The following is a 27,529-nucleotide window of genomic DNA, read 5'->3' as shown; positions in this document are numbered from 1 at the left end:
GCCATTCATTTTAAGGGTGATTACCAAACGTATACCTGGTGGAAATGCTGCCCCGCCCCCCCCCCCCCCCCCCCCCCCGAAATTGCAATCCTTTGATATTGACCTTCAAATCAATCGTCCTGATTATGATTTCTCCCCGATTAGGAAGCTTCTGTCAGTTTGAGACGAATGAGTGCCTCTCCAATCCATGCCTGAATAACGGCATCTGTAATCCCGTCCTGAACGGATACACCTGTACGTGTCCATCAGAGTGGGGCGGCTGGCACTGCGAGATCCCCTCCAACTGTGACGTCAATCGATGTCTGAACGGGGCCGTGTGCAGAAAGGTACAGGGAGAGGTGGAAAGCCCGACCTGTACATGTCTGGATGGATTCACTGGGGAGTTGTGCGACATCAACATCAATGAGTGTATCGGGAACCCATGCGGACCTCAAGGTATTTAGCAAAGACCTTTTCGCAAATACCATTGCGCAGGTACAAACTGGTGAATGAGGTGCATTGTGGGATAGCTACGGATCAAATTTGATCACCAGCTGGACCACAATGCACCTAATTCCAAGCTTTACACGTGCACCTGAGTATTTGCGAAAAGGTCTATAGTTTGAGCAGTTTTTAATATAGAGCGCCACCAAGAGTTTTGCCATGGAGATGCACTAGTTGCACAATAGACCCTTCCCACGAAATATGCTAATTACATTAACGCATGCGTACAGGCCCTATGGTTTGGCATTCATCAGACGTACAAACGCTCTGCGTCCCTCAGCCTTTAGGCGCATAGATTATAGCTCGATGTTCCCTCATTTTGCCAACCAAAATGTAGTGCGAACACGCCATATTTAGTTTACATATTTCATTGGAAGGGTCTATTATGGCTTGTTCTTGCAAGATTGAAAACGAAATTACAAAAGTTTTCTCAGTGAGTGTGTAAGTAACTCATGCTGGAAAACAAGATATAGGTAGAGAGTGCAGCAGTACAAGGGCCAAAGCAAGGCGAATATCCCTCAGTATTGTCTTTCTGAGAAGGTACAGTGAATGGATGAGAAGATGCGCATAACAACAAAAAGTGCTCAGACTAGCGAGTTTAAAGTTCCCTCTTTTCTGATTGAAACTTTGATTTCAAATGGATGATTAAAATAAAGTATCAATGTTTTTTTTTTCTTCTGTTTACAGGCACGTGTGTGGATAAAATGAATGGATTTAGTTGTAACTGTGAATTCGGATACACAGGGGAAACTTGCAATGAGGTATGTGACACCGTTCAAATTGAAATCTTGTTAATGTTTAACTCCAATTCCAAATATCTTCCATAAAATACAGATTTTCTGCATACTTTTTTTCTCAAATTTGCAAAATTGTTGTGTATGTTTTTCTCCCTCATAGATTTTGGGTGGTACATAATGTAAATTCATTTTCAGATATCTTCAATAAAATAAAGTTTTTCCGTATACTATTCTTTTCAAACTTGCAAAGTTATTGTGCATTTTTTTCCTTCTTCATTTCCACAGATTCTGGATGTTTGTAGTCCCAATCCTTGTAAGCATGACAGCTACTGTTGCCAAATCGGGGTACCAGGATGCCGGCCATTGTCACCAGGAGAACGTCAGTGCTTCTGCGTGGATGGATTCAGCGGCGACCTCTGCGAGATCGAGATCGACGCTTGCATCAGCGCATCGGAGCCACCGTGTTACAACAACGGGCAGTGCATCGACATGTCTCAGGGGTTCCGCTGTGTGTGTCAGACGGGCTTCACGGGCGATCGCTGCGAGAATGACATACCGTGTACACCAGATCCCTGCGTGAACGGGGCCTGCCAGATCATTGGTGCGGGATACCAGTGCATCTGTGAAGCCGGTTGGACTGGTCAGAACTGCGAGACTCAGGTCACACCCTGCGACAGCCAGCCTTGTATTAACGGAGGCCAATGCTTGTATTCCGGAAATCTGTATACGTGCATTTGTGGGCAATTCTTTACCGGCACCAATTGTGAGACGCAGATTACACCCTGCGACAGCAGCCCATGTCTGAACGGGGGCCTTTGCCGTGTCCAGAGCTCCACTCGATACGACTGCCTCTGCTTGCAGGGTTACACCGGACTGAGATGCGAAAGTGAGATACGACCGTGTGACAGCAATCCTTGTGTAAACGGTGTCTGCCTGGAGGCAGGCGCTTCCTACATGTGTAACTGCCCCGCTGGTATCACGGGTACAAACTGCGATCAGCCGATCCTACCATGCGACGTTCAACCGTGCCTCAACGGCGGCACCTGTGTCAACAACGGCAACTCATTCACCTGCAATTGCATGGCTGGATTCAGGGGGCAATACTGCGAGACCACGGTGATGCCCTGTGATTCAAACCCATGTTCGAACAACGGACAGTGTCAGAATATTGGCACGTCGTTTATGTGCTCCTGCACTCAGGGGTTCACAGGTCAGATTTGTGAAGCTACCGTCCCGCCGCCTCTACCGTGTGACTCTAACCCTTGTTTTAGTGGGCAGTGCATGAACAGTGGTGATAGCTATTCTTGCTTGTGTGACAATGGGTTTACTGGCCAGGACTGTGAAAGCACCATTCCTCCACCTCAGCCCTGTGATTCTAATCCTTGCTTTAGCGGACAATGCATACATGACGGCATGACTTATTCTTGTATTTGTAGCAGCGGCTTTACTGGTCAAATGTGTGAAAGCACTGTTCCACCACCCTTACCTTGTGATTCTAATCCCTGTTTAAATGGCCAGCCCTGTGTGAATGCTGGTGATTCTTTCACATGCATGTGTAGTGAAACTTTCACTGGACCAAACTGTGAAAGCACTGTTCCACCACCCTTACCATGTGATTCCAATCCCTGCTTGAATGGCCAGCCCTGTGTGAATGCAGGGGATTCTTTCACATGCGTTTGTAGTGAAACTTTCACTGGACCAAACTGTGAAAGCACTGTTCCACCACCATTACCATGTGATTCAAATCCTTGCTTGAACAACCAGCCCTGTGAGAATGCTGGTGATTCTTTCACATGTGTTTGTAGTGATACTTTCACTGGACCAAACTGTGAAAGCACTGTTCCACCACCCTTGCCATGCGATTCCAATCCTTGCTTGAACAACCAGCCCTGTGTGAATGCTGGTGATTCTTTCTCATGCATGTGTAGTGAAACTTTCACTGGACCAAACTGTGAAAGCACTGTTCCACCACCATTACCATGTGATTCCAATCCTTGCTTGAACAACCAGCCCTGTGTGAATGCTGGTGATTCTTTCTCATGCATGTGTAGTGAAACTTTCACTGGACCAAACTGTGAAAGCACTGTTCCACCACCATTACCATGTGATTCCAATCCTTGTTCGAACAAACAGCCCTGTGTGAATGTTGGTGATTCTTTCACATGCATGTGTAATGAAACTTTCACTGGACCAAACTGTGAAAGCACTGTTCCACCACCCTTACCGTGTGATTCCAACCCTTGCTTGAACAACCAGCCCTGCGTGAATGCTGGTGATTCTTTCACATGCATGTGTAGTGAAACTTTCACTGGACCAAACTGTGAAAGCACTGTTCCACCACCATTACCATGTGATTCCAATCCCTGCCTTAATGGCCAGCCCTGTGTGAATGCTGGTGATTCTTTTACATGCGTTTGTAGTGAAACTTTCACCGGACCAAACTGTGAAAGCACTGTTCCACCACCATTACCATGTGATTCAAATCCTTGCTTGAACAACCAACCCTGTGAGAATGCTGGTGATTCTTTCACATGTGTTTGTAGTGATACTTTCACTGGACCAAACTGTGAAAGCACTGTTCCACCACCCTTACCATGTGATTCCAATCCTTGCTTGAATAACCAGCCCTGTGTGAATGCTGGTGATTCTTTTACATGCGTTTGTAGTGATACTTTCACTGGACCAAACTGTGAAAGCACTGTTCCACCACCCTTACCATGTGATTCCAATCCTTGCTTGAACAACCAGCCCTGTGTGAATGCTGGTGATTCTTTCACATGCATGTGTAGTGAAACTTTCACTGGACCAAACTGTGAAAGCACTGTTCCACCACCATTACCATGTGATTCCAATCCTTGCTTGAACAACCAGCCCTGTGTGAATGCTGGTGATTCTTTCGCATGCATGTGTAGTGAAACTTTCACTGGACCGAACTGTGAAAGCACTGTTCCACCACCATTACCATGTGATTCCAACCCCTGCCTTAATGGCCAGCCCTGTGTGAATGCTGGTGATTCTTTCACGTGCATGTGTAGTGAAACTTTTACTGGACCGAACTGTGAAAGCACTGTTCCACCACCCTTACCATGTGATTCCAATCCCTGCTTTAATGGCCAGCCCTGTGTGAATGCTGGTGATTCTTTCACATGCATGTGTAGTGAATCTTTCACTGGACCAAACTGTGAAAGCACTGTTCCACCACCCTTACCATGTGATTCCAACCCTTGCTTGAATGGCCAGCCCTGTGTGAATGCTGGTGATTCTTTTACATGCGTTTGTAGTGAAACTTTCACTGGACCAAACTGTGAAAGCACTGTTCCACCACCCTTACCATGTGATTCCAACCCTTGCTTGAATGGCCAGCCCTGTGTGAATGCTGGTGATACTTTCACGTGCATGTGTAGTGAAACTTTCACTGGACCGAACTGTGAAAGCACTGTTCCACCACCCTTACCATGTGATTCCAATCCCTGCTTGAATGGCCAGCCCTGTGTGAATGCTGGTGGTTCTTTCACATGTATGTGTAGTGAAACTTTCACTGGACCAAACTGTGAAAGCACTGTTCCTCCACCCCAGCCCTGTGATTCCAACCCTTGCTCAAATGGACAATGCTTGAACCAGGGGGATGCTTTCATGTGTGTTTGTGGCGATGGTTTCACAGGTGTGTATTTTAGGTGTAGTTTTGCTGTCAGAATTTAAAGGTAGGGCCATAGATTGTTTTATGTTGATGGTATGCTTATTTTTCTGCAAAATAGCTAAATACATGTGTTTACTTGCTGACAAAAGACAGTCACGGTACTTTCACAAGAATGTCAAATCCATCTAAATTTAGTGAGGTGTCAATGGGTACTTCATGTATAACTGCATATCTGGCCCCATCATTCTGAAAAATTATTCATTCATATATTGTTTTTCAAACTTAAATGTTTTGGGGTGGAAAATATTTCAAACCATATTACTTTTCAGGAAATCCTTTCTCAAAATAATATGTTCATGACCCTACCTTTAAAGATATGATTATAGCACTGGAAAATGTGGGTTTTTTTCAGTCACAATTTACCACATAAGGATATCCGGCAAATTTGCGGGTCAAAACTTCATTTAAATTTTTGTATTGAAAGGGCGCTTCAAGAGAAATTTAAAGTTATTTTATTGAACTTCAGGTTGGCAGAACCAAAATTGAGATTTAAAGAAGTTTTTGCTTTAAAGTGGATGCGGATTTTAAGATGGTATGAAAGTGACCACTTCCAGGCGTCATATGCTAAAGTTGTTGATGCTGTGCATAATTTGTAAATTATTTGTTGTGTCTTTATCTCTTGCTGCTGTCTGTTGTGCATGAATTAGTGCAGATGCATAGTTTTATATCAGAAGCTTGGTCCACTACGTGAGGAAGCGCTTGAGCAGCCTTTCATGCTAAGCTTGTACTATTTGCAAAGCAGTAACTTTTACGGGCAACCAGTCAAGATCAATGCCTATTACCTTGATTGCCAGTCTGGTTACCTGTTTCCGGTTTGCCGGTTTCGTCAACTCAGTACAGAAAAGACTTACAAATAAGACTTAGAAAGACCCAGTCGGCGCAGTGCAGAAAGGACTTAGACCCTGTTGGCTAAGGGCAGAAAGTACTTAGACCCTGTCGGCTCATGGCAGAAAAGACGTATAAGACCTAGATAGACCTAGTCACCACAGGGCAGAAAGGACTTAAGACCCAGGCGGCTCAGAGCAGAAAGGACTTGTAAAACACACATGCATGGTGGGGTATAAGTCCATCCTGCCCTCAGCTGAACTGAGGTCATGTATAGTCCTTTTTACTCTGAGCCAAGGATTTGTCCTCCAAAATGTTTTGTGTACACACCATTTATAAAAAATGTCAAACCTGAAGTTTTTCCCCTTCCACAGGTCAGTCGTGTGAATCTACAATAGCGCCCCCACTACCTTGTTCAAGTAACCCTTGCATCAACGGGCAGTGCTCCAATCTGCCGCTCGACTCCTACAGCTGTGACTGTGAGGCTGGTTTTACCGGTCAAAACTGTGATGTCGCGCCCTGTGCCAGTAACCCTTGTGTGAACAACGGTGCCTGCCTGATCGAACAAGACTCGTACAGATGTATCTGCCCCAGTCAATTCACAGGTGAAAACTGCGAGTTGGATATAATTCTGCCCTGTTCCAGTAATCCATGCATCAACGGTCAGTGTTTCAATTTCAGAGATACCTACAGCTGCACGTGTGATTCGGGTTATTTCGGACAGAACTGTGATTTGGTCGTGACTCAACCGTGCCAAAGTAACCCTTGTGTCAACGGTCAGTGCGTTGTCAACCAGCCGGACTCGTACAGTTGCATTTGCGAAGCGGGGTTCACCGGTACGAACTGCGAAAACATCGTACTGCAACCTTGCTTCAGCAACCCTTGCCAGGGAAATGGCCTCTGCTTGAATCAGCTCAGTTCCTACCTGTGTATTTGCAACACTGGTTTCACCGGCCTCAATTGTGAAACGGTGGTTACAGAGCCGTGCTTCAGTAACCCTTGCGTCAACGGTGATTGTTTCAATCAAGTTGGTTCTTATAGATGCGTCTGCAGCGCAGGCTTTACTGGTCAGAACTGTGACATCGTCATAGCCCTTCCGTGTACAAGTAACCCGTGCTTTAATAGTGGCGAGTGCTTGAACCTCTTGACAGGCTTCAGGTGTGTCTGCACTGCCGGCTTCACTGGGGTGAACTGTGAAATCCCTGTCGTCCAGCCGTGCTCCAGCAACCCTTGCGTCAGTGGTCAGTGTTTCAACCTTGCGAACGGGTACACGTGTCAGTGTACCAATGGTTACACCGGTCAGAACTGTGACATTCCTCCTGTACAACCTTGCGCCAGTAATCCTTGCGTCAGTGGTCAGTGTTTCAACTTTGCAAACGGCTACACGTGTCAATGTACCAACGGCTACACCGGTCAAAACTGTGACATTCCTCCAGTACAACCCTGCGCCAGTAACCCTTGCGTTAACGGTCAATGCTCGAACCAGGCGAATTCTTACACCTGCACTTGCGATGCCGGCTACTCTGGCATAAACTGTGAGATCCCGCCGCCCAGCCCGTGCTCTAGTAACCCGTGCACCAACGGCCAGTGTGTAGAGACGAACAATGCTTACGTATGTCGGTGTGATAACGGGTTCACTGGGGATAACTGCGAGTCCACTGAACCTCCCCCGCTGCCTTGCTTCAGCTCTCCATGCCTGAATAACGGAGACTGCCTCAACACAGCTCTTGGGTTTATTTGTCAGTGTACTTCGGACTTTACCGGGGACAGGTTAGTTCCAAGCCAGTCTTAAAGGGAAGGTGTACATTTGGTAATCACTCTTAAAAATAAAGCCACTTTTGTCTTTGTATGATCTATTTTATGTTCTCTAAAAGTGCAATAAATCATGTTATCACGAGAAGGCCTTATCACTATTGGGATGAGCCAAGGCTATACGAATCCAAATCAGCAAGATACATTTTGTTTGTTGAGAAAGACTTTTAAAAAAAAAATTATTTAGAGTTTTAAAAAAACCTAAACAAGTTTTGCATTTTAGGTTCAAAGATCAAAAACAGATGGCGTGATGTGACCGAGCTGTCTAGTTTACCAAACCTACATGTAAGCTCTGGTGTTGTAAGCAGCAGAGTGTGGGTTCGAATAACGGCCACGACACTTGTAACCTTAAACAAGGCACTTTACCATAATTGCTTTGTAAAAAGTTTGGAAGGTACTCCATTCTGCTCTACTAACCAGGCTCCTAAGTGGATGATACCCATGCCTACATCCTTCTGGACTGTGAAGAAGGTAACCCTGTTTGAGCCCTAGGCGTAGGTGGCAACGTGCCTCTAGTGACAGCTCAGAGTAGCCCTCACCTTAAAGTGGCAGTTCGTGGCATTGTGATGTTAGGCTATCTCTCATCAAAAAAATCTATAACAAAACCTGAAAGAGTTAAAATGAAGCCTATTTGTTATTTATTTTCTTTCAGGTGTGAGATGGAGGTTGGAGATCCCTGCGCCAGTCGACCCTGTCTCAACAATGGGCTGTGCGAGGTGACTGGTACTGATGCCTATCGCTGTCAGTGTCAAGCTGGATTCACTGGTGACCTCTGTCAAGATGACATCACCTCCTGTGGGGAGGGTGTTTGCTGGAACAACGGCACATGCTTTGAAGATTTTATAGGTTGGTTGGTGGAAAAATGTAAAAGGGCAGAGGACAAAAAATGCCATTCAAGGCGCCAGATTGCAAAGTGAAAGTCTTAAGTCCAGGATTCAAAAAGCCATTTTGAAGAGATGAGTTTTGATGATTATAGTTGAAATTCCCCCCCCCGAAAAAATACCACTCAGTTTTCAAAATAGGAAAGAGGAATATTGGGGGTGCTTTTGTGATTGACTTTGTGGGGATCACTTTCTGCAAAAAGCAAAAACAATTAATGTATGAAAGGTTGAAAGAAAGTTTACACCCATTGTAGAAACTGCCAACTGTAGGGTCATTATTGGAACTCTTTATTGTTTCATACATATATTTTTGGTGGTTAAAAAGTTATTGTATTTTGCCATTCTCTTTCCAGGGCCATTCTGCATCTGCCCAGCGGGTTTCTCTGGGTTTTGGTGTGAAGTGACTCCCGGTGTGTGCTTCCCTGATAACCCATGCGAGAATGATGGAATCTGCTGGAATCAGAACGGCCAAGTAAGTCTTTCACAGAGTCAATATTTTGCGCAAGGCTTTTGTTCTTGAATATTTTCTTGTTTAATCTACTTTAAATCAAATTTTTACATATGAGTTGTGGTCAAGAGGTACTTATGTCTGTTTTAAACAAATTTTCTTATTAATATTTGTTCAGGGTTCCCTGTTTTGCTGTACTTTTTTTAACTGTTTATATTTCTCTTTTTTAAACGTAGTTTTTCTGGAATTTTTTTTTTAAGGATGTAAATTCGACACTTGTTTTAATGTATAGATATACCGATTGATGAAGTATTTATATTTGTCTGTTTTAGATTTATTCTGTGATTAAAAAGTGGTTTCTGCTCGAGACAGTTCTGCTTGAAGTCACCCAAGGACGCTAACCCAACCCACATTTAAATTTAGAAGCTAATTTATGAACCGATGTTTGTAATTTCATTCTGTCTTTTAGGTTTACTGTGATTGTAAGAGTGGTTTCTCTGGTCAGTTCTGCTTGGCCGTCACTCAGGGATGTGAACCCAACCCCTGTATAAATGGAGACTGTATCGAAGGAAGCAGGGGGAACTACCTGTGCAGGTAAACGATTAAACTGTCTTGATACAAAGTCCTCTTCATAGAAAGGGGAGGGGGAGGGTACTGAAAATACAGTGTTTTTTGAAATTGTTAAAGGAACATTACAGAATTGGTTTTTGCTAAAAAACAGTTAGTTACTGACAGTGTAAGCACTTTATGTAATCCACCATGTATACATAAACTGACAAACCTGTAGAAGTTCAAGATCGGTCGGCCATCTGGGTCATGAGAGAATAGTAAAAACCCGATTACAAATTTTGCATTGCATCGATGCCAAAACAAAAATGAATAAAACGCTCACTGAGCGATAAACTCTAAACGCGAAGTTAGATTATTTATTTCTCATTAAATATGACATTTCAGACACAAGTATTTCAAGGGATGTTTTCAACTATCATCATAAGATCGTGTAAGTTTTGTGTAAATCTGTGATCTTCACGATTTTTGTTTCTTGCCAATCCTGTAAAGTTCCTTTAAACAAAATATTATGCAAATCACCAGACACACAAGGCCTGAAGGCCACTTCAAGGTGTGGGCTTCAATCAAGTTTTTTTTCCAGGGGCCGTTGCCACCTACCCTAGGGCCAAAACAGTGTTACTCCCTTTAAAATTTAAACAAAATGTTATGCAAATCACCAGACACACAAGGCCTGAAAGCCACTTCAAGTTGTGGGCTACAATCAACTATTTTCCAGGGGCAGTTACCACCTACTTCTGGGGCTTTCTGAAAGCAGAAAGCACTACCTCCCCAACAGTGCCTAACACGCATTGGTGTATGAGTAAAAACTTGAAAAGTATACTAATGTTGGATGCATATCGCTCGGTGAAGCCGAGTGAAATGGAACAGTCCAGATTTTAATTCGTAATAATCAAAATGTCAGGGATGTATAAAATGAGCAGGATACCAGTCACAATATGGAACATGTGAAATGGTATGTTGGCTGGTAACCTTATTCTGTGAAGCATAATTTGATTGTGTTTAGCTACTTTTTTTGTGCTTGAGCAGCTCCATGAAGTTGATGTTAACCTCAAATCAGTCTGTTAAAACTGCTTAGCAAAGTGTGATCTCACAATACAATATATAAGGTAGTACTGACAGATTATTTCAAGATGATCGAACTTTGTGAAAATCGAACCCAGCTGTTTTCCTGTCTGTACTGCTCAGGTGCCCTCCTGGTTACACAGGTGATCTCTGCGATGTCGTTGACCCCTGCTCATCCCGGCCTTGTCAGAATGGAGCGACGTGCATCTCAACCAGTACGGCATTTACCTGCGACTGTCTGCCGGGCTTCACCGGTGTGACGTGTCAGATTGTGGGTCCTGCGTGCGCAAGCCAACCGTGCTTGAATGGCGCACAGTGCATGCTTAACACGGATGGGTCTTATTCATGTTTCTGTGTGCCAGGTAATAATAATAATAATATCAAAGTCTTATACAGTATAAAGTCTTGTATCAGCCAAACAAGGTCCAAACAAGGTACTCAAGGTGCTGAGTATAATACAAACTTTCAGACAGATAGGTTGTTGCAGAGCCTTATGATTATGTAGCACCTTATAATGGTTTACAAGGTGCTACGGTGCATTTAGCAGCCTCAGCCAGGAACCCTGGGGCGAACCTCTTCTTTTTTCGACAAGTGCACTGGGTTCTGTTACATGCGTTACACAACACATGGGACCAACGGCTTTACGTCCCATCCAAAGGATGAAGCAATGGATAAGTGTCTTGCTTAAGGACATGAGTGTCACGGCTGGGGTAAGAGGGTAAACAAGTTAAACAAATTGATTTGAAATCGTTATTTTGAGTAAAGACACTGTTTGGTCCTCTGGTGTTTCCTTTATTGAGTAATAAACCACAAGAGACTGGCTACATTTTTAAAACAACGTTAGATTGAGTCAGAAAATTTGACTAGAGCGAGACTTGCACCTGTGATCTCTGGATTGTCGTGCTGGCGCTCTACCGACTGAGCTATCTCTAACCCTATATTGGAATGGTCCTATTGAGTCAATACTCTTCTGGGTGGGGGGCTACATTAAAAATTCTCTGGCCGAGTGGTTAAGAGCACTGGACTCAAGCTCTGGTGTTTCTTATCGGCAGATAGTAGGTTGGAGTCCCTGTCTTGACACTTGTGTCCGTGAACAAGATGCTTCAAAGTTATTGTTGCATCCTTTGGATCGGACGTAAAGCCACAAGTTTTGTCTGTTGTGTAAAGCACGTGTTAAAGAACCAAGTGCACTTAAAGGAGAAGGGGCTCGCCCAAATATTTCTGGTTTGGTTAGCTGATCACAGCACGTTGAAAAATGTTACACTGTGCTGTGTCAATAAATGATGTCGTGAATAAAAAAATACCTTGTAAAAAACACCACCCCAAAATGCCTTAGAAGAACTGCGTATTACAATGATTAGAAGCACATAACTTTAGGGGGTTCTCCGTCGTGATTTGTTGTCAGGATTGTTCATTTCGGTGTAATGACATTTCTGCATTTGTTTTTTAATGTCTCTCGCCGAGTGGTTAAGAGCACTGGACTCAAGCTCTGGTGTTTGTAATCGGCAGATAGTGGGTTGGAGTCCCTGTCTTGACACTTGTGTCCGTGAACAAGATGCTTCAATGTTATTGTTGCATCCTTTGAATCGGACGTAAAGCCGTAAGTTTTGTCTGTTGTGTAAAGCACGTATTAAAGCCATTGGACCCTTTCCGTAAACAGTGTTATCCAAGACCCACACTTTGTGTACCACAACTTCTATATCAAATAACAAACCTGTAAAAATTCAGGCTCAATCGGTCATCGGAGTCAGGAGAAAACAACAGAAAACCCCACCCTTGTTTCCGCGCGTTTCGCTGTGTCATGACATGTGTTAAAAATAAATCCGTAATTCTCGTTAACGAGAATTTATATTGTTTTGCCGTTTTCTCAAAAAGTAAAGCATTTCATGGAATAATATTTCAAGAGAAGTCTTTCACCATTGCCTTCTGTAAACCCTGTAAGTTATTTGTAAATCTGTGAACTTTTATTTTTTTTTCTGAACCGAAAGGGTCCAACGGCTTTAAAGAACCAAGTGCACTAATTGTTCATCCCAATATTTCTGGTACGGTTAGCTGATCACAACACCTTCAAAACTGTTACACTGTGCTGTGTCAATAAATGAGGTCGTGAAGAAGAAAACAAAACTACACAAAAAAAAAAAGCGCTTTAGAAGAACTGCTCATTACAATTATTAGAAGCACATAACCTCAGGGGGTTCTCTATCTGTCGATTGTTCATTTCGGTATAATGACATTTCTGTTTACCATTTAACACACTGACTGTTTCTTTTGTCTTGGATTGCTTTCAGGTTATGTGGGCGACCGATGTGAGATTACCATTGACGAGTGTGTGAGTAATCCCTGTAGGAATGGAGGCATGTGCAACGATCAGGTCAACGGTTACACGTAAGTTCCAATTAACTATTGTGTGGGTTTGAATCCTACCAAGTTTACTGCAAATTTCACAATGACTAGAATAGGAATTTGAAAAACTTTGCTTGGTGGAAGTATAACTAAGAGAGGTTTGCGGTAACACTTGATGCTACTCTGTTGCTGGATGCTGCATTCAGCCACAGAGAGCTCAGCAGGGTGCATCAGCATAGGGCAAGCCTTTAGTGCATCAGATAACTATGTGCCTTTCAGTGAGTAAAACCATGTCTCTGATAGAAACACAGTTTGATTGAAATTCAACAAAAACTGACATCGGACAATTGTTATCCCACTACCTGTCCTGGATTAACTTTAAAAAAAAACCATTGTTGCCCACGTTCCAACTGAATCAGATTTTGTATTCAACACCATTGAGAAATGGCTTCATCATTTAGTATTGTAGAGAGACTCTGCTAATGTGAGTACAAATATAGTTAATAATTATAATAATTAGAACATTTATAGAAACCTTGTTAGTAAGTTTCTATGCACTATAACCAGACTATTTAGATTGTCAAAACAGATACTGATTTAAAAGTATCCAATGAAGGAGCTGCTTGCATGTGGGTGGCTGGCTTGTTCCAAAGTATTGGAGCTATGACTGAAAAATCACGATCACCATAGAGAGTCATGGTGCAGTGTACAAGGGATTGTTGGAAATCAGTGGTGAAAGAAAAGCAATGGCGTCGTGTAGCATGATGATAGTTGCAAAAGATTTTAATTAAAAGAAAAAACACTTTTTCTTTCTCCCAAGGTGTCAATGTGCTTTAGGCTACAGTGGAACCTTCTGTGAGATATCAGATGGCTGCTCCTCCTCCCCGTGTGTAAATGGAGCAGCCTGTTTGAACACCCCTAATCCAGCCTATGGAACGACCTACACCTGTTCTTGCACGGCCAATTTCATTGGTGCCAATTGCGAGACTGTGGATTTCTGCGGGGCAGGTCCCTGCCCTCTCAACGTGCCGTGTTCCAACATCGGGAACTCCTTCCAGTGTGATTACTGCTCAAGTAAGTAGCTTACATTGTAGGAAGTCAGTATTAGCACAAACAAACCACCATGTAGCTTAGTATCCCTCAACTTGATTTTGCTTAGCAGAAATTAAAATCTTAAGCAACTCTTTTCAGGTCGAAGGTTAACACATTAACCTCTGTAAAAAAAGGGAAGCGAATGTAGTAGTCCCGGCCAATCCTTTATAACAAGGACAGTTCTTTTCAAAATTAAGAAGTCTCCCGAGTTCAGTTATCTACTCTGCTGCAGTAGAATAAATAGCAAGACAGGTTCTCAAAGAACAAATCTACACAACATGCTAGATACTACACATGGTGTTAAAGGAACACGTTGCCTTGGATCGGTCGAGTTGGTCTTTGAAAAGCGTTCTATAACCGTTTGTTATAAAATTGGTATGGTTAGAAAGATGTTGTAAAAGTAGAATACAATGATCTACACAAATATGCCTCGAAATTGCGTGGTTTTCGTGTTACCTCGTCGACAAACACGGTCGGCCATTTATGGGGGTCAAAAACTTGACTCCCATAAATGGCCGACTGTGATAGTCCGCGACGTAAAATGAAAACCGTACAATGTTGAGTGCTACTTGTGTGGATCATTGTATTCTACTTTTAAAACATCTTTCTAACCATATGCATTTCATAACAAACGGTTTCAAACGCTTTTCATAGACCAACTCGTCCGATCCAAGGCAACGTGTTCCTTTAATACCCCAAACCAAATATACATTGATACCTCAACCATGCAACACCCACTCTTTTATTCCCATTCATATATTCCCTTTTTGAGAAGGAAATCATAAAAATAGTGGGAAAACTGTATAGTTGAGTTCGCATTTTTGTAAAATTTATCAATTTCTGTCCTCGGTGGCCACTTTGTTAAGTATCAAATTGCATGCAATGCTTAATGGCTCTGTACTAATAGGTTTTACATTAAGTACCATACATGTATGTATTGATTCTCAATAAACAAATCAACACAGTAAAGTAGATATAATACACAGGGTTAAATGCACTGGACACTGTCGGTAATCACTCAAAATAATTGTTAGCATAAAAACTTACTTGTTAACGATCAATGAAGAGCTGTTGATAGTATAAAACATTGTGAGAAACGGCTCCCTCTGAAGTAACGTAGTTTTTGAGAAAGAAGTAATTTGTCACTAAAATATTTCAATTTGATTTTGAGACCTCAGAATTTGATTTTGAGGTCCCGAAATCAAGCATACAACTTGTGCAACAAGGTTTGTTTTGCTTTCATTAATCTCTCGCACCTTCGATGACCAGTTGAGCTCAACTTTTCACAGGTTTGTTATTTTATGCATATGTTGAGATACACCAAGTGAGAAGACTGGTCTTTGACAATTGCCAATAGTGTCCAGTGTCTTAAAAAAAAAAATGCAAAGTTGAAAATTTAAATGATATTTTTTCTTGTCAGGTAATCCATGTCTGAACGGAGGAGTGTGTTCCAACGATCCTTCCTCAGCCCAGGGTTTCACCTGTTTTTGCCTCAGCGGGTTCATGGGACCTCTTTGTGATGTGGCAGTCATGGCCTGTACGCCAACTACATGCATCAATGGTGGAGTCTGCAATAATGTGGTCAGTCAAAACCTCTTGTTTAACCCTTGTTTGTTGGTCTTACTCTCTGTCTGTCTGTCTGTATGTACGAGAGCTACATTTTGGGCAGGCCTGTACGCCAATAACATGCATCAATGGTGGAGTCTGCAATAATGTGGTCAGTTAAAACCTCTTGTTTAAGCCTTGTTTGTTGGTCTGTCTGTCTTTCTGTCTGACCGAGAGTGTCGTGGCCGAGTGGGTAAGAGCACTGAACTCAAGCTCTGGTGTTTCAGTTCAGCAGAACGTGGGTTCGGGAGTAGCAACCTCCAGATGAGCAAACCCTGGTACCCCATTGTGCCATTCACATTCATTCACAATTGTGAATGGGTGTTCACCGTCTCTTTTGTAAATAGGCAAAAGCTTGCCCCGAATCATGTGACATAGCAACTGTCTCTATAGTAAACACCGTATTCAGTATAAGATGCTTTCATTAACTTTCTTTTGTTTGCAAGGTTTGGGCCCAACTTATCTCCAGGAACTCGTCCAAAATTATCATCCTGTTCGTAATCTCCACTCTAAATCCAGGTCTCTCTTAGTTTGTCCCACGACTTTTACTAAATTTTATGGGGCCAGAGCTTTTGCAGCAGCAGCAGCAGAATTATGGAATAGTCTTCAGGACAACATAAAACAAGCTCAAACAGTGAATTTATTTAAGACAAAATTAAAAACACATTTATTTTTGCAATAGCCTTCAGTACTTTTTTCTGTATCAACTAAATTTTGCTTTTGTATTTACTTCACACCTCTATTAACTTTTACTTCTCTTTTGTTTTCATCTCAAAGCGCATAGGGACCACTCTGTGATTGTGATATGCGCTCTACAAAAATGGTTCATTACTATAATTATTTATAGTCTGAGGAATTCAAACTTAAGTAGCAACTTGTAATCAAACACGTCATTGTACCACAGACAATATGCAAATCTAACATGCAAATCCTTGTCATATTTGAATGTTTACAGTTGAATGGCTTCAGTTGTAGCTGCACCTCACCGTACACGGGTCAGCGCTGTGAAGCCAGTGTCTGTGACAGTATACAGTGTGATGCAGGGGCAGTCTGCGAACCACTGTCTATCACCCAGTTTGTATGTAGGTGTCCGTTTGGTACGACCGGGGAGCTGTGTGACCAGAGTAAGTCAATCCATTCTCTTAAACTTTAATCATTTGGGGATGAACAAATACAAAATTAACTAGAGACCAGTGGCGTGTCATGGCTGAGCGGTCTTGGTTGCCGGACCCAAGCTCTGGTGCTGTCAGCAGCAGAGTTGGGTTCAAATTCCGGTCATAAGCAAGGCACTTGAGCATAACTGCTTCGTAAAAGGTTGGGAAAGTAGTGAATTCTGCTCTACCAGCCAGGCTCCTAGTGGATGATACCCATGCCTACATCCTTTCTGGACTGTGAAGGGGGTCCCTGTTTCAGCCCCAAGAGTAGGTGGCAACGTGTCCCTGGCTACAGTTGATTTGGGTCGATAGCCCAAATCAGTACAGTGTGTAGCCCTTACCTTGAAGTGGCCATCTGTGATCTAGTGATGTTAGGCGATCTCTCAAAAAAAATAAAAGAAGAAGAAGAAAAGATGTCCCGCCCACATAGTTGTGTGTTCAAAAACTTATTATTTATACCATGGATTTTTGTCTGTAGGGATATTAATATCCATGCCGTCATTTGGGGTGAACAGTCACATACTTAGCAAATATATTTGCTTAGCAGAATTATCTGGTGAACAGCCATATGAAATTAGGCCAAAGGAGAACTTTCTAGTATTTTTTGTCTGTAGGTATATCAATATCTGTGCCATCAATAAGGGTGAACAGTCATGCTTAGCAAAAATGCTTGCTAACTATCTGCTGAGCAGCTTTATAAAATTGAGCCAATACTAGAACTATCTATTCCATGATCTTTGTCTGTAGGTATATCGATATCCATGCCGTCAATAAGGGTGAATTGCTAGGCAGAATTATCTGCTTAACAGCTTTATGAAATTGAGCCATTGTGACATTTATCTATACTGTGTGTTTTTGTTTGTACATTTAGGTATATCGATATCCGTGCCGTCATTTGGAGTGAACAGTCACCAGCAGTACAGTCATACATTCAACGGGCTACTCAGGATGGAACTATCAGCTCGCTCAACCAACCCGGATGGTATGGTCCTCTATGCTGTCTCTACATTTACCCCAGGTGAGTTGTTTTGTTTTTTGTGACATTTTTAGTTTTAAAGGAACACGTTGCCTTGGATCGGACGAGTTGGTCTATGAAAAGCGTTTGTAACCGTTTGTTATAAAATGCATATGGTTAGAAAGATGTTTTAAAAGTAGAATATAATGATCCACACAATTATCACTCAAAATTGCACGGTTTTTATTTTACGTCGCGAACTAACACGGTCGGCCATTTTTGACTCCCATAAATGGCCGACCGTGTTTGTCGATGAGGTAAAACGAAAACCACGCAATTACAAGGCATATTTGTGTAGATCATTGTATTCTACTATTACAACATCTTTCTAACCATACCGATTTTATAAGAAACAGTTACAGAACGCTTTTCAAAGACCAACTCGACTGATCCAAGGCAACGTGTTCCTTTAATGGACATTTCCATTTTTGATAATCAAATCGAACTGGTTGGCATGGTGTGTCGAATGTTTGTAAGACACCCAGTTGTTTTAACAGATGTTTTAACAAAATTTAACATTTTCTGCAAACTTGATCGGTTGTTCTGTTTCCACCAAATTCAAGACTTTGTTTGAATATTTGTGTAACATTGTTACAAGCCGTATCCATCTGTTTATGTTTTGAAACTTACGGCTTTCCATACTTTTCCGACCTCGATTCGCAAAATTTGCGCTGTGACATTGTAAAAGAAAGGGAAAATGCGGATTGATTTTACATGTGGTGCCATCTTTCATGTGTACGTAGCTAGATACATGTGTGTATAACATTTTTCTCCACTGATGTGACAATTCATTGATTTTGTGAGCTGTGCTTTTTATCTGTTTTTTTCCAGCTTACTTGGCGGTTTTATTCAGCGCTGGCCGTGTGGTCCTCAGCCTGCAGGATCTGAGTGGCTTAGTGACAACAATTTCAAGTCAGCAAGATACGTACAGCGACGGAGGATTCCACGTGATTACAGTCAACCAAGCTGTGCAGAGTCTTGTGTTAACAGTAGACGGGAGTGACACCACAACACTGGGGTTCTCAGGAAATCTGATCACAGGGCTAAGTAACGTCTACATCGGAGGAATACCACTGGTACGTACCCACTCTCCACAACTGCATCTCTCTTTACGCTCCCTGCCCCCCCTATTCCCCCCACACCATCCACCTCTCCCCTCAAAGCACCATCAAACCCCACCTCCTCCCCCTCCATCCCTGAAAGTGGACATAAACCAATTTAATCCCTCAGACTAAATACAGTGGTTAAAAAAGAGTATGATATATATCCCCACTCTCAAGGCTGGGCGGCCACTTCAAGGCGAGGGCTGGTTTTGAGCAATAGACCAAAATCAACTTTCCCCAAGGACACAATGCCACCTACTCCTGGGGCTGAAAAAGGGTTACTCCCTTCATAGTCCATAGGGGTGTAGGCTTGGGTATCATCCACCATAGAAGCCTGGCCGGTAGAGCAGAATGCATGCATTACCTTCCCAACTATTTACAAAGCAGTTATGGTTAAGTGACTTGCTCAAGGGCACAAGTGTCAGGACCAAGAATCAAACCCACACTCTGCCGCTTACAACACCAGAGCTTGGGTCCAAGGAGCATGAATGCTTGGTAACGACATGCCACCAACTGGATTGAAAAGGTCCCTAGCTATTTGGAAAATGAATAGACCATAACACTGCATTTTACCTTGGATCACCTCTTTAATCAATAGGTTAATCATTCAATCAGTTTGGGTTTTATTTCCCCAGGGTATGGTTCAACCAGCTACCTTCCCCACCAGGAATCTAAACGGATGCATTCGGGATCTACAGCTCGGAGTCAGTTCCTTCGATCTCGTCCGCGATTTTATCGTCGCTGAAAATGTTGAGAATTGCTTCATTGCTGCCTGCGATAATGTGGACTGCAACGGGCGAGGGACTTGTGTGGAATTGGTGAGAATGTTAGCTTAACAAAACAGAAACAGGATTTGAATCAAGAAAATTAACCTCAATGGAAAAGCTAGTGGTGTTACTTCCGAGCTAAGCACCATTGACTGTGGTTAGTCATTGGATGGGAGAACATTAAACAATTATAACTAGTTCTTATATAGCGAATTTCACATTGACTTATCAATCAATGTGCTTTACAATTAGTGCCCTAGTTATTGGGCCAATAACATTCCTGTAATCTTCCTCAGCTCCCTGTGGTGTAAATAGCCCTGGATGGGCTGTCATGGCGCTTCAAAGGCTTTTCACAATATCAACCTCCTCCCTCCCATGTACCAATTTAGTGACAAAACCGAAAACATGAAAAGCCTCATCATCATTTAGCGGTCGCTAAGCCTCAACATGAGTGTTTACTCAATGGAAGAGCTATAGTGGTAATGCTACCTTGAGAAAGTTCGAGTGCGCACATTTAGTCCACCAGTGGTCGACCACAGACTAGCAACGCACATGCGCAGTGACGTACTCACTAGAACGACTCGTTTGGTAGTCTAGTCAACCTTCCACCTTTTCGCTAAAGTGTCACTGGTTCCCCTCTGCCCTTAACACATGTTAGAATGGAACATGCTGTTGGGACCAGTGAAGAAACCATGGTCTCGAGGCTGGTTCCAAATGGTTGACCACAGTAGTCAACCAATGGTCGACCAGCCTGGGTTCAAGTCAAAATGGTCAACCTGTAGTTAACCATTGTGCACACTCGAACTTGCTCCTAGTTAAGCACCATTGATTGATTGTGGTCAGTCATTGTCATGGCCGGTCTGGTTGATAAAGTGGTCACTTTCCTTACCTGCCACATCTTGGACCCCGGTTCGAATCCACCAGGGACACTACTTGGATAGTGGGTTGTCAGTCCCTGCCTTATTGCATGGGTTTTCCTTTGAATAATTTTGTGACTTCCTTCTATGTCTTCTTTCCATGGGGGCGAACGTCAGTTTATAGCTTCACAACCAAAAGAAATAATTAAATAGATATACATAAATGGTTGTTGGCTTGGTTTGTGATAGGGCTCCTTAAAAGCAGTGGACACTATTGGTAGTTACTCCAAATAATTATTAGCATAAAACCTTACTTGGTAACGGGTAATGGAGAGCTGTTGGTAGTATAAAACATTGTGAGAAACGGCAATTTTCCACAAATTTGATTTCGAGACCTCAGAATTAGATTTTGAGGTCTCAAAATCAAGCATCCGAAAGCACACAACTTCGTGTGACAAGGGTGTTTTTTCTTTCATTATTATCTCGCAACTTCGACGACCAATTGAGCTCACATTTTCACAGGTTTGTTATTTTAATTTTATGCATATATGTTGAGATACACCAAGTGAGAAGACTGGTCTTTGACAATTACAAATAGGCCAGATTCTTTCTGATGCTATGTAAAACTGAACAGTCCCTAAATTCTTGTTTTTGTCTTTATCTTTTAGAGTGGTAGTGATTATCAGTGTAGTTGTGACGTAGGGTATGGAGGCAAAGATTGTCAGCTACCTGTCTGTCTCTCTACCTCATGTCAACATGGCGGTACATGCATCCTACAATTCGGCGAGACGACCTGTAGATGTCCACTTGGCTTTGCTGGACCCGTCTGCGAAACAGGTTTGTGTCAAACAGTGGGGGCAGCAGATAGGGGAAATATTTGTGTGGTGATTTTGGGTTTGATGATACAAATATGATATGTGGTATCCAGTCAGGAGAAAGATTTTTGGTTACAGATTTAAGTTTTGAGAAAATATTGGTAGAATTGTGGCTCGTCATGGTCTAGCAGTTTAGAGCACCAAATTCAAACTCTGGTGTTTCTGATCAGCAGAGTGTGAGTCTGAGTCCCAGTCAGAGCACCTGTGTCCTTAAGCAATAAAATAGTGATGGCACTATCAGGCTTTCATACGATGATGAAGTATATATGTTTAAAAACACTTTCTTGTGATCAGTGTGATTTAGAAATTCACTGATCAAGTTTTTTGACTTTTTTTATTTTCATGACAAATATCTTTGTTTCTTTCAGCTGTGCGTTTTAACGTTCCCCATTTCACCAGTGCATCATACATCAAGTACGCTCTGCCACCGCTCCAGCCGGTACTCAGCACCCTATCCATTGCCATGGAGTTCAGAGCAGAGGAACCAGCCGGTCTCCTGCTGTACGCAACGCAGGAGAATATACAGGGGGATTTCTTCTCTCTGTCGCTCACGGACAGTAGGGTGGAGTTTGAATACAACCTTGGTGAGGATTCTTTCAAAATGATCTTTGGAATAATTTAAACCTTCCGTAACACGTCTGCTGAAGACGAGCAGAGTATACTGTCCGAAATATCAAGACCAATTAACCGGCTCTTCTCAGAGCCAACACTCACACAAAAGAGATTTAAACATGGTTGTATCCGCAAGTCTATTATTTATTTATAGTTTCTTCCTACTTCCGTAGCACGTCCATAAAAATTAAAAAAATCACACTCGGACAGTACCGATCACTTTATTTAGTGTCCGGTTTGTATTAGTGTGTATTCATTTTTTTTATGTAGAACAAAATAACTTTCAAATGGTTTAAACCAATGTAAATTTAAAATAACTTTCAAATGGTTAAAACCAATGTAAATTTAATTTAATTTGTTTTTTAACTTCATCCCTGTTTTGGCCTGTTCCGACAAACAACTCATTTGGCTTGGTCGCATTACATTCATTGAGGCAAATCCGTATAAATGGTCCCAGGAGTTAAGTTGGTTATACAGGGAGAGACAGACTAATAATGGAAGGCACAACAGATGGCCTAACAATAAATTTCAAATATTATTTGTTTTTTTTACCTCTGCACTAGATTGGCAAAGGTCCTGGGTTGGAATCCCATTCGAGTAAGATAACTGTGATTTTTTTTCACAGAACTCGGGAAAGTACTAAGTTTCAGTGCTTACACAAATCGGTGTATGGGTAAAAGCCAAATCATTTTCTTTATCCCTGTTGCAAATTTAACATTTATTAAAGTAAATTTCTAGTTTTCAAACTTGTAAGACACTTGTAAAAACAAGAAAATGCAAATTCAGCGAGCTGATTACTTTTCTTATTTTGTCTTGCGTAGGTATCGACACGGTGCGAATAATCAGTGATCCTGTGGCCCTCAATAGTTGGGTGACAGTTAACGTACAGAGAGATGGCAGATCAAGTCAGATGACTGTCTCAGGTCAAAGGTCAGTCCTTAGTTTTATTTCAATGTGTTCCAAACAGTGCTCATTAATGATATTTAAAGATATAAAAATTGTTGGAATTTGAAAAAGCTCATTCATTATTTCAGAAAGAAGTCATGTTTATTTATTGTCTGTATCTTAATTGTGCCTACTTAGCAAAACATTCACAAAAGTTGCAAATTTCAGAGAGCAAAAAAATTCTAACAAGACCATGCTTACGGGGGTTACCAGCCAAATTATCATGTCATATACACCATCTATGACTGCTCATTAACAGAACTTTTGTTGCAATATCTTCTCCTTTAAAGGCAGTGGACACTATTGGTAACTACTCAAAATAATTATTGGCATAAAACCTTTCTTGGTGAAAAGTAATGGGGAGAGGTTGATGGTATAAAACACTGTGAGAAACGGCTCCCTCTGAAGTGCCATAGTTTTCGAGAAAGAAGTAATTTTCCATGAATTTGATTTTGAGACCTCAAGTTTAGAACTTGAGGTCTCGAAATCAACCATCTAAACGCACACAACTTCGTGTGTCAAGGGTTATTTTTCTTTCATTATTATCTCGCAACTTCGATGACCGATTGAGCTCAAATTTTCACATTTTTGTTATTTTATGCATATGTTGAGATACACGAACTGTGAAGGCTAGTCTTTGACAATTACCAATAGTGTCCACTGCCTTTAAGCGGCTCTTTGAAATTTGTTTATTTTTTCCCTGTAGCACAAAAAGTGGAACCTCATCTGGTCAGCTCTCTTCACTCAATGTCCAACCAGAGGTATTTGTTGGTGGCATGGATGACCTGACCCCTGCGACCTTGAGGTCAGGGGTCAATGTAGGATTCACTGGGTGTATTCTGTCTCTGACCATACAAGGGTTTTCGTACAGGTTGGTATACATTGTCGATTCAAACTCTAGATTTATTTTCTATAATGTAGATTATAACACACCTTTTGCTTGTTCTGTATTCTGGTTGGCTAAAACACGGTCACGTGGGATGAACTAATATAGTCACGCGCTTGTTTTGCGGGAACTAGTTCCCGAGTGGGAAATAGTGCCCGGTTACGGTGCCCTCTCTTGAATAGCAATCGTGAATAGCAACAACAAAACTTCCTTTCTTTTCCAGATTTCTGTTCTTATTTCACAATTAAAAGCATAATTCGGTAACTAGTGTACGTCTATTCCCCCTCGAGCCTGTGAGTGACCAGAAATAGGTCGCTCTTCTGGTCACAAATATATTCCTTAATCATGAAGCAAATTTAACATCTGCTTTATTACGATATTAACGATTTGTTCTTCATTTTTATTATCTTTTCATTCACACACCCTTTAATTCATCGTGGTTTAAAAAGAATAACATGGAATCAAAGTTGTAGAATTTCGTTTTCCACCAAGTGTGTTTGTTCTAAAACAAACTTTTTATTTTCTTCACTCATCCAAAGCTTCAACCAATCAGAGGCCTTGCGTGGAGCGAACGTGGCTCAGTGTGACGAGAACCTCTGCGATGCGCTTCCCTGCATGAACAGCGCCATCTGTGTTTCATCTCCAGGCTCGTACACGTGCCAGTGTCCAGTCGGTTTCCACGGCAGCAATTGTGAACTTTCTCACGACGGTTGTTTTGAGAATACACGGTGCGCTAGCGGCTCTACTTGTGTACCTGTTGGGACGAGCTTTCGCTGCTCGTGTCCGTTCGATAAGACTGGAGATCTCTGTGAAACCAATCAGGGTAAGACTGAAGGCTAAAAGAAAAGTTTATCTCTATAGATGAGTGAATTTGTTTCATTCTTTTCAAAACTTTCTATTTTGTCAATACTCTATTTTCCAATACTCTCTATTTTTTTATTTTATTTTCGATACTTTCTATTTTTCAATACTCTTTATTTTTCAACACAGCATTAAATTTTTGGTAATTCCTTTTTTGTGTGAAAACAAAGAATGGTTTATTTATTGTGAAGGTTTTTGTGCACATATATATATTTGTTCTTATTTTGATTGTGTCTGTTGAAATAAGCAATTTTGGTCTTAAAATGCTATTTTCTGGACTTTCAAGGCATTGCATTTAGAGAAAATCACAACTTATTGCCTCAATTTTTGTTAGGGATTCTGTACACTTTTATAGACATTCTTATTTCAATTGAAGCTATTGGAATAAGCAATTGTGCTTTGGGTGTCTGCTTGACGTTGATTTTGGACTGAGAAACTCAAGAATTATTATTACAGTTACACGATTGTACTTGATCCAAAGGAATTTAAATAACTTTTAAAATAAGCCAAAGCTGTGAACTGACCTCAATTTATAGGATTTCATGATTTATAAAAAAAGCTTTTCCTTCGCCTTTTCCACCCAGTCTTTATAAAAAATACTTCCTTCTGTTTTCAGATCTCTCCAACCTTAGTCCCAGTTTCACCGGTGCCTCTCACTTGACCTTTGACCCGGTGAGGTCAGCGATTCTACAGACCAGTATCAGTTTGACATTTCGACCAATGGCCAGCGACGGACTCCTGATCTACATGGGGGAGAATTCACCGACGGGAAACTTCCTGGCGCTGGGCATGCTGGGGAGTATGGTACAGATGAGATATAATCTAGGTTAGTAAAAATCTAGGTTCCCTAAAAACATTAAAAAACCGACTTCCAAAAGTGATGGCGCCAGGGCCCAATTTCATAAAGCTGTTAAGCAGAAAATACTGCTGAAGCAAAAAATGAGTAGGGCACCAGTTACAACAATGTAAACTTAATGGAATTTTGGCTGGTGACCCGTTTCTGATTTAGCAAGATTTGTGGTGCTTAGCAAGTTTGTAAGCTTGCAGACTTTATGATTTTAGCCCTAGTGAAATGAATCAATATCACCATATGTCCTCAAAAATTAAATATGTGGAAAATTCTGATAATATTCTCAAATAACCAAACGCCAACCTAAATGCCAATTTGTTCTTTATCTTTACTTGAATAATATGCAGGTGACATCACGGTAGTTCTAAGCACCCAGCCGATCACCTTAAACCAGTGGCACACTGCATCACTCCAGCGTAACGGTCACTCGGCCGACTTGTTTGTAGATGACCAAGTGGACACGTACCAGGGTAGTGGTGTGGACACTCTGACCATCACTGGACCGTTGTATGTCGGCGGGGCGCCAGACTACGGCCAGTTGCATCTTGAGACGGGTTTCTTCATTGGTTTCCAAGGGTGCATGCAGGATTTACAGGTCAGTTTGGATCAAAAATGTTTAAGATGTTATAAGGACCTCATCTATGGAGTTGTTTAGATCACTTGCATGTGACATCACACGCTAAAAAAAAAACCCTCACTTGGGTCAAAAGGCCACTGGGGTCAAAGGAGGCAAATGATTGGATGATGGCTGTTCTTTGTGCGTAAAAATTGTGCGCATGAGCTCAGCGTCCGTGATGGCAAGATTATAAGTCTGGGTCATCTGTGAGTTGCCTTAAGAACTTTCACAGAAAACATCTTGTCTCTAGTTATTGTGAGTAGCTTCTTCTCTTTTCATCCTTCACCTCTATGAGTTTCTAGTTATGGTTTACCCTCTTGTTCTGTCCTAGCTTGCTAAGTAGCGTTTTCTTTGATTGTTTGTCCTGTCTGTACGTTCTGTTGTAACAGAGTTCTGTTCAGAAATCCACTATGTTGTTCTATACGGCATTTCTATACAAGATTTGGGTCTTTTGAATATGCTCCCATACTTGCCTCTCTGCTTCATTATGTCCCATATAATTATCATTCAAGAAGTTTTTATACATCTGTGTTCAATAGACCTTTATAATTACTTGTATACATGTACATTTTGCATTATGAAATAAATGTTGAGCTGAATTGAAATGAATTGAAAGTTTGGGGTGGAACAAAGAGAAATTGACTAGAACATATTTTCTTTTCTGCATGTTTTGCAATTCTGGATTTGTTTTCTTTCTTGCGTGTGTTCAATTTATTTCGACCTTTATATCTTCCATGCAGGTTGGTGGTACCGTAGCTTCACCAATCCTATGGCAGACTGCAATAAGTGGTGTGGACATCGGTCAATGTGATAACAGCCCATGTTCCCCTAACCCATGCCAGCGTAATGGTCAATGCCGTGTCATCAACGATAACACGTTTGGATGTAGCTGCCCAGTCGGATGGACGGGGTCGACGTGTCAAATAGGTACGTAGTCACTTCCATTCTGAATTATTATGTGAAACTTTTGAATTGAATATGATGTTGAATGGTAGGATAGCACAAGGGTTGAAAAAGATCCTAAAAGTTGGTCACTGCCTCTTACTTGCTTTCAAATAACAAGAATCTACTTGGTTGTTGTATCATAACTGATATACCCATGTGTTATTGCCGAACAGTCAAGCACACTTGGCCACCCCTTCTCTTTACGATAAGTGTACTGGGTTATTTTACATTTATACACAACACACGGGACCTACAGCTTTATGTCCCATCCGAAGGATGCAGCAATAATGGGAAGTGTCTTGCTTAAAGACACAATTGTCATGACCTGGACTCAAACCCACACTCTGCTGATCAGAAACACCAGAGCTTAAGTCCGGTGATCTTATCGGCTCGGCAACGTCACGCCGTAAAAGAACCCAGTACACAAATCAGTAAGAGAAAGAATTGCCCCGGTGTTTGTGGTACTGTTGGCCACAGATAATGCCCTG

The 27,529-nt window shown here is 41.8% G+C and overlaps 1 protein-coding gene across 1 annotated transcript in view; it reads left to right on the top strand.

The window, feature by feature from the left end:
- The window catches only part of LOC139945859 (uncharacterized), a 68,476-nt gene that overhangs the window by 29,019 nt on the left and 11,928 nt on the right, over window positions 1-27,529 (top strand). The window contains 23 exon segments of the mRNA XM_071943351.1: window positions 145-435; window positions 1,171-1,244; window positions 1,506-4,881; window positions 6,117-7,512; window positions 8,207-8,400; window positions 8,789-8,907; window positions 9,353-9,477; window positions 10,639-10,877; window positions 12,804-12,900; window positions 13,679-13,932; window positions 15,371-15,531; window positions 16,511-16,679; window positions 17,581-17,727; window positions 18,556-18,800; window positions 19,463-19,645; window positions 21,120-21,288; window positions 21,695-21,910; window positions 22,760-22,868; window positions 23,590-23,754; window positions 24,309-24,592; window positions 25,247-25,456; window positions 25,828-26,075; window positions 26,837-27,023. Coding sequence (XP_071799452.1) covers window positions 145-435; window positions 1,171-1,244; window positions 1,506-4,881; window positions 6,117-7,512; window positions 8,207-8,400; window positions 8,789-8,907; window positions 9,353-9,477; window positions 10,639-10,877; window positions 12,804-12,900; window positions 13,679-13,932; window positions 15,371-15,531; window positions 16,511-16,679; window positions 17,581-17,727; window positions 18,556-18,800; window positions 19,463-19,645; window positions 21,120-21,288; window positions 21,695-21,910; window positions 22,760-22,868; window positions 23,590-23,754; window positions 24,309-24,592; window positions 25,247-25,456; window positions 25,828-26,075; window positions 26,837-27,023 — 8,658 coding nt within the window.

The sequence above is a fragment of the Asterias amurensis genome, chromosome 13 (assembly GCF_032118995.1).
Source record: "Asterias amurensis chromosome 13, ASM3211899v1".
Taxonomy (NCBI): domain Eukaryota; kingdom Metazoa; phylum Echinodermata; class Asteroidea; order Forcipulatida; family Asteriidae; genus Asterias; species Asterias amurensis.
This window is presented reverse-complemented; position numbering and strand designations above follow the sequence as displayed.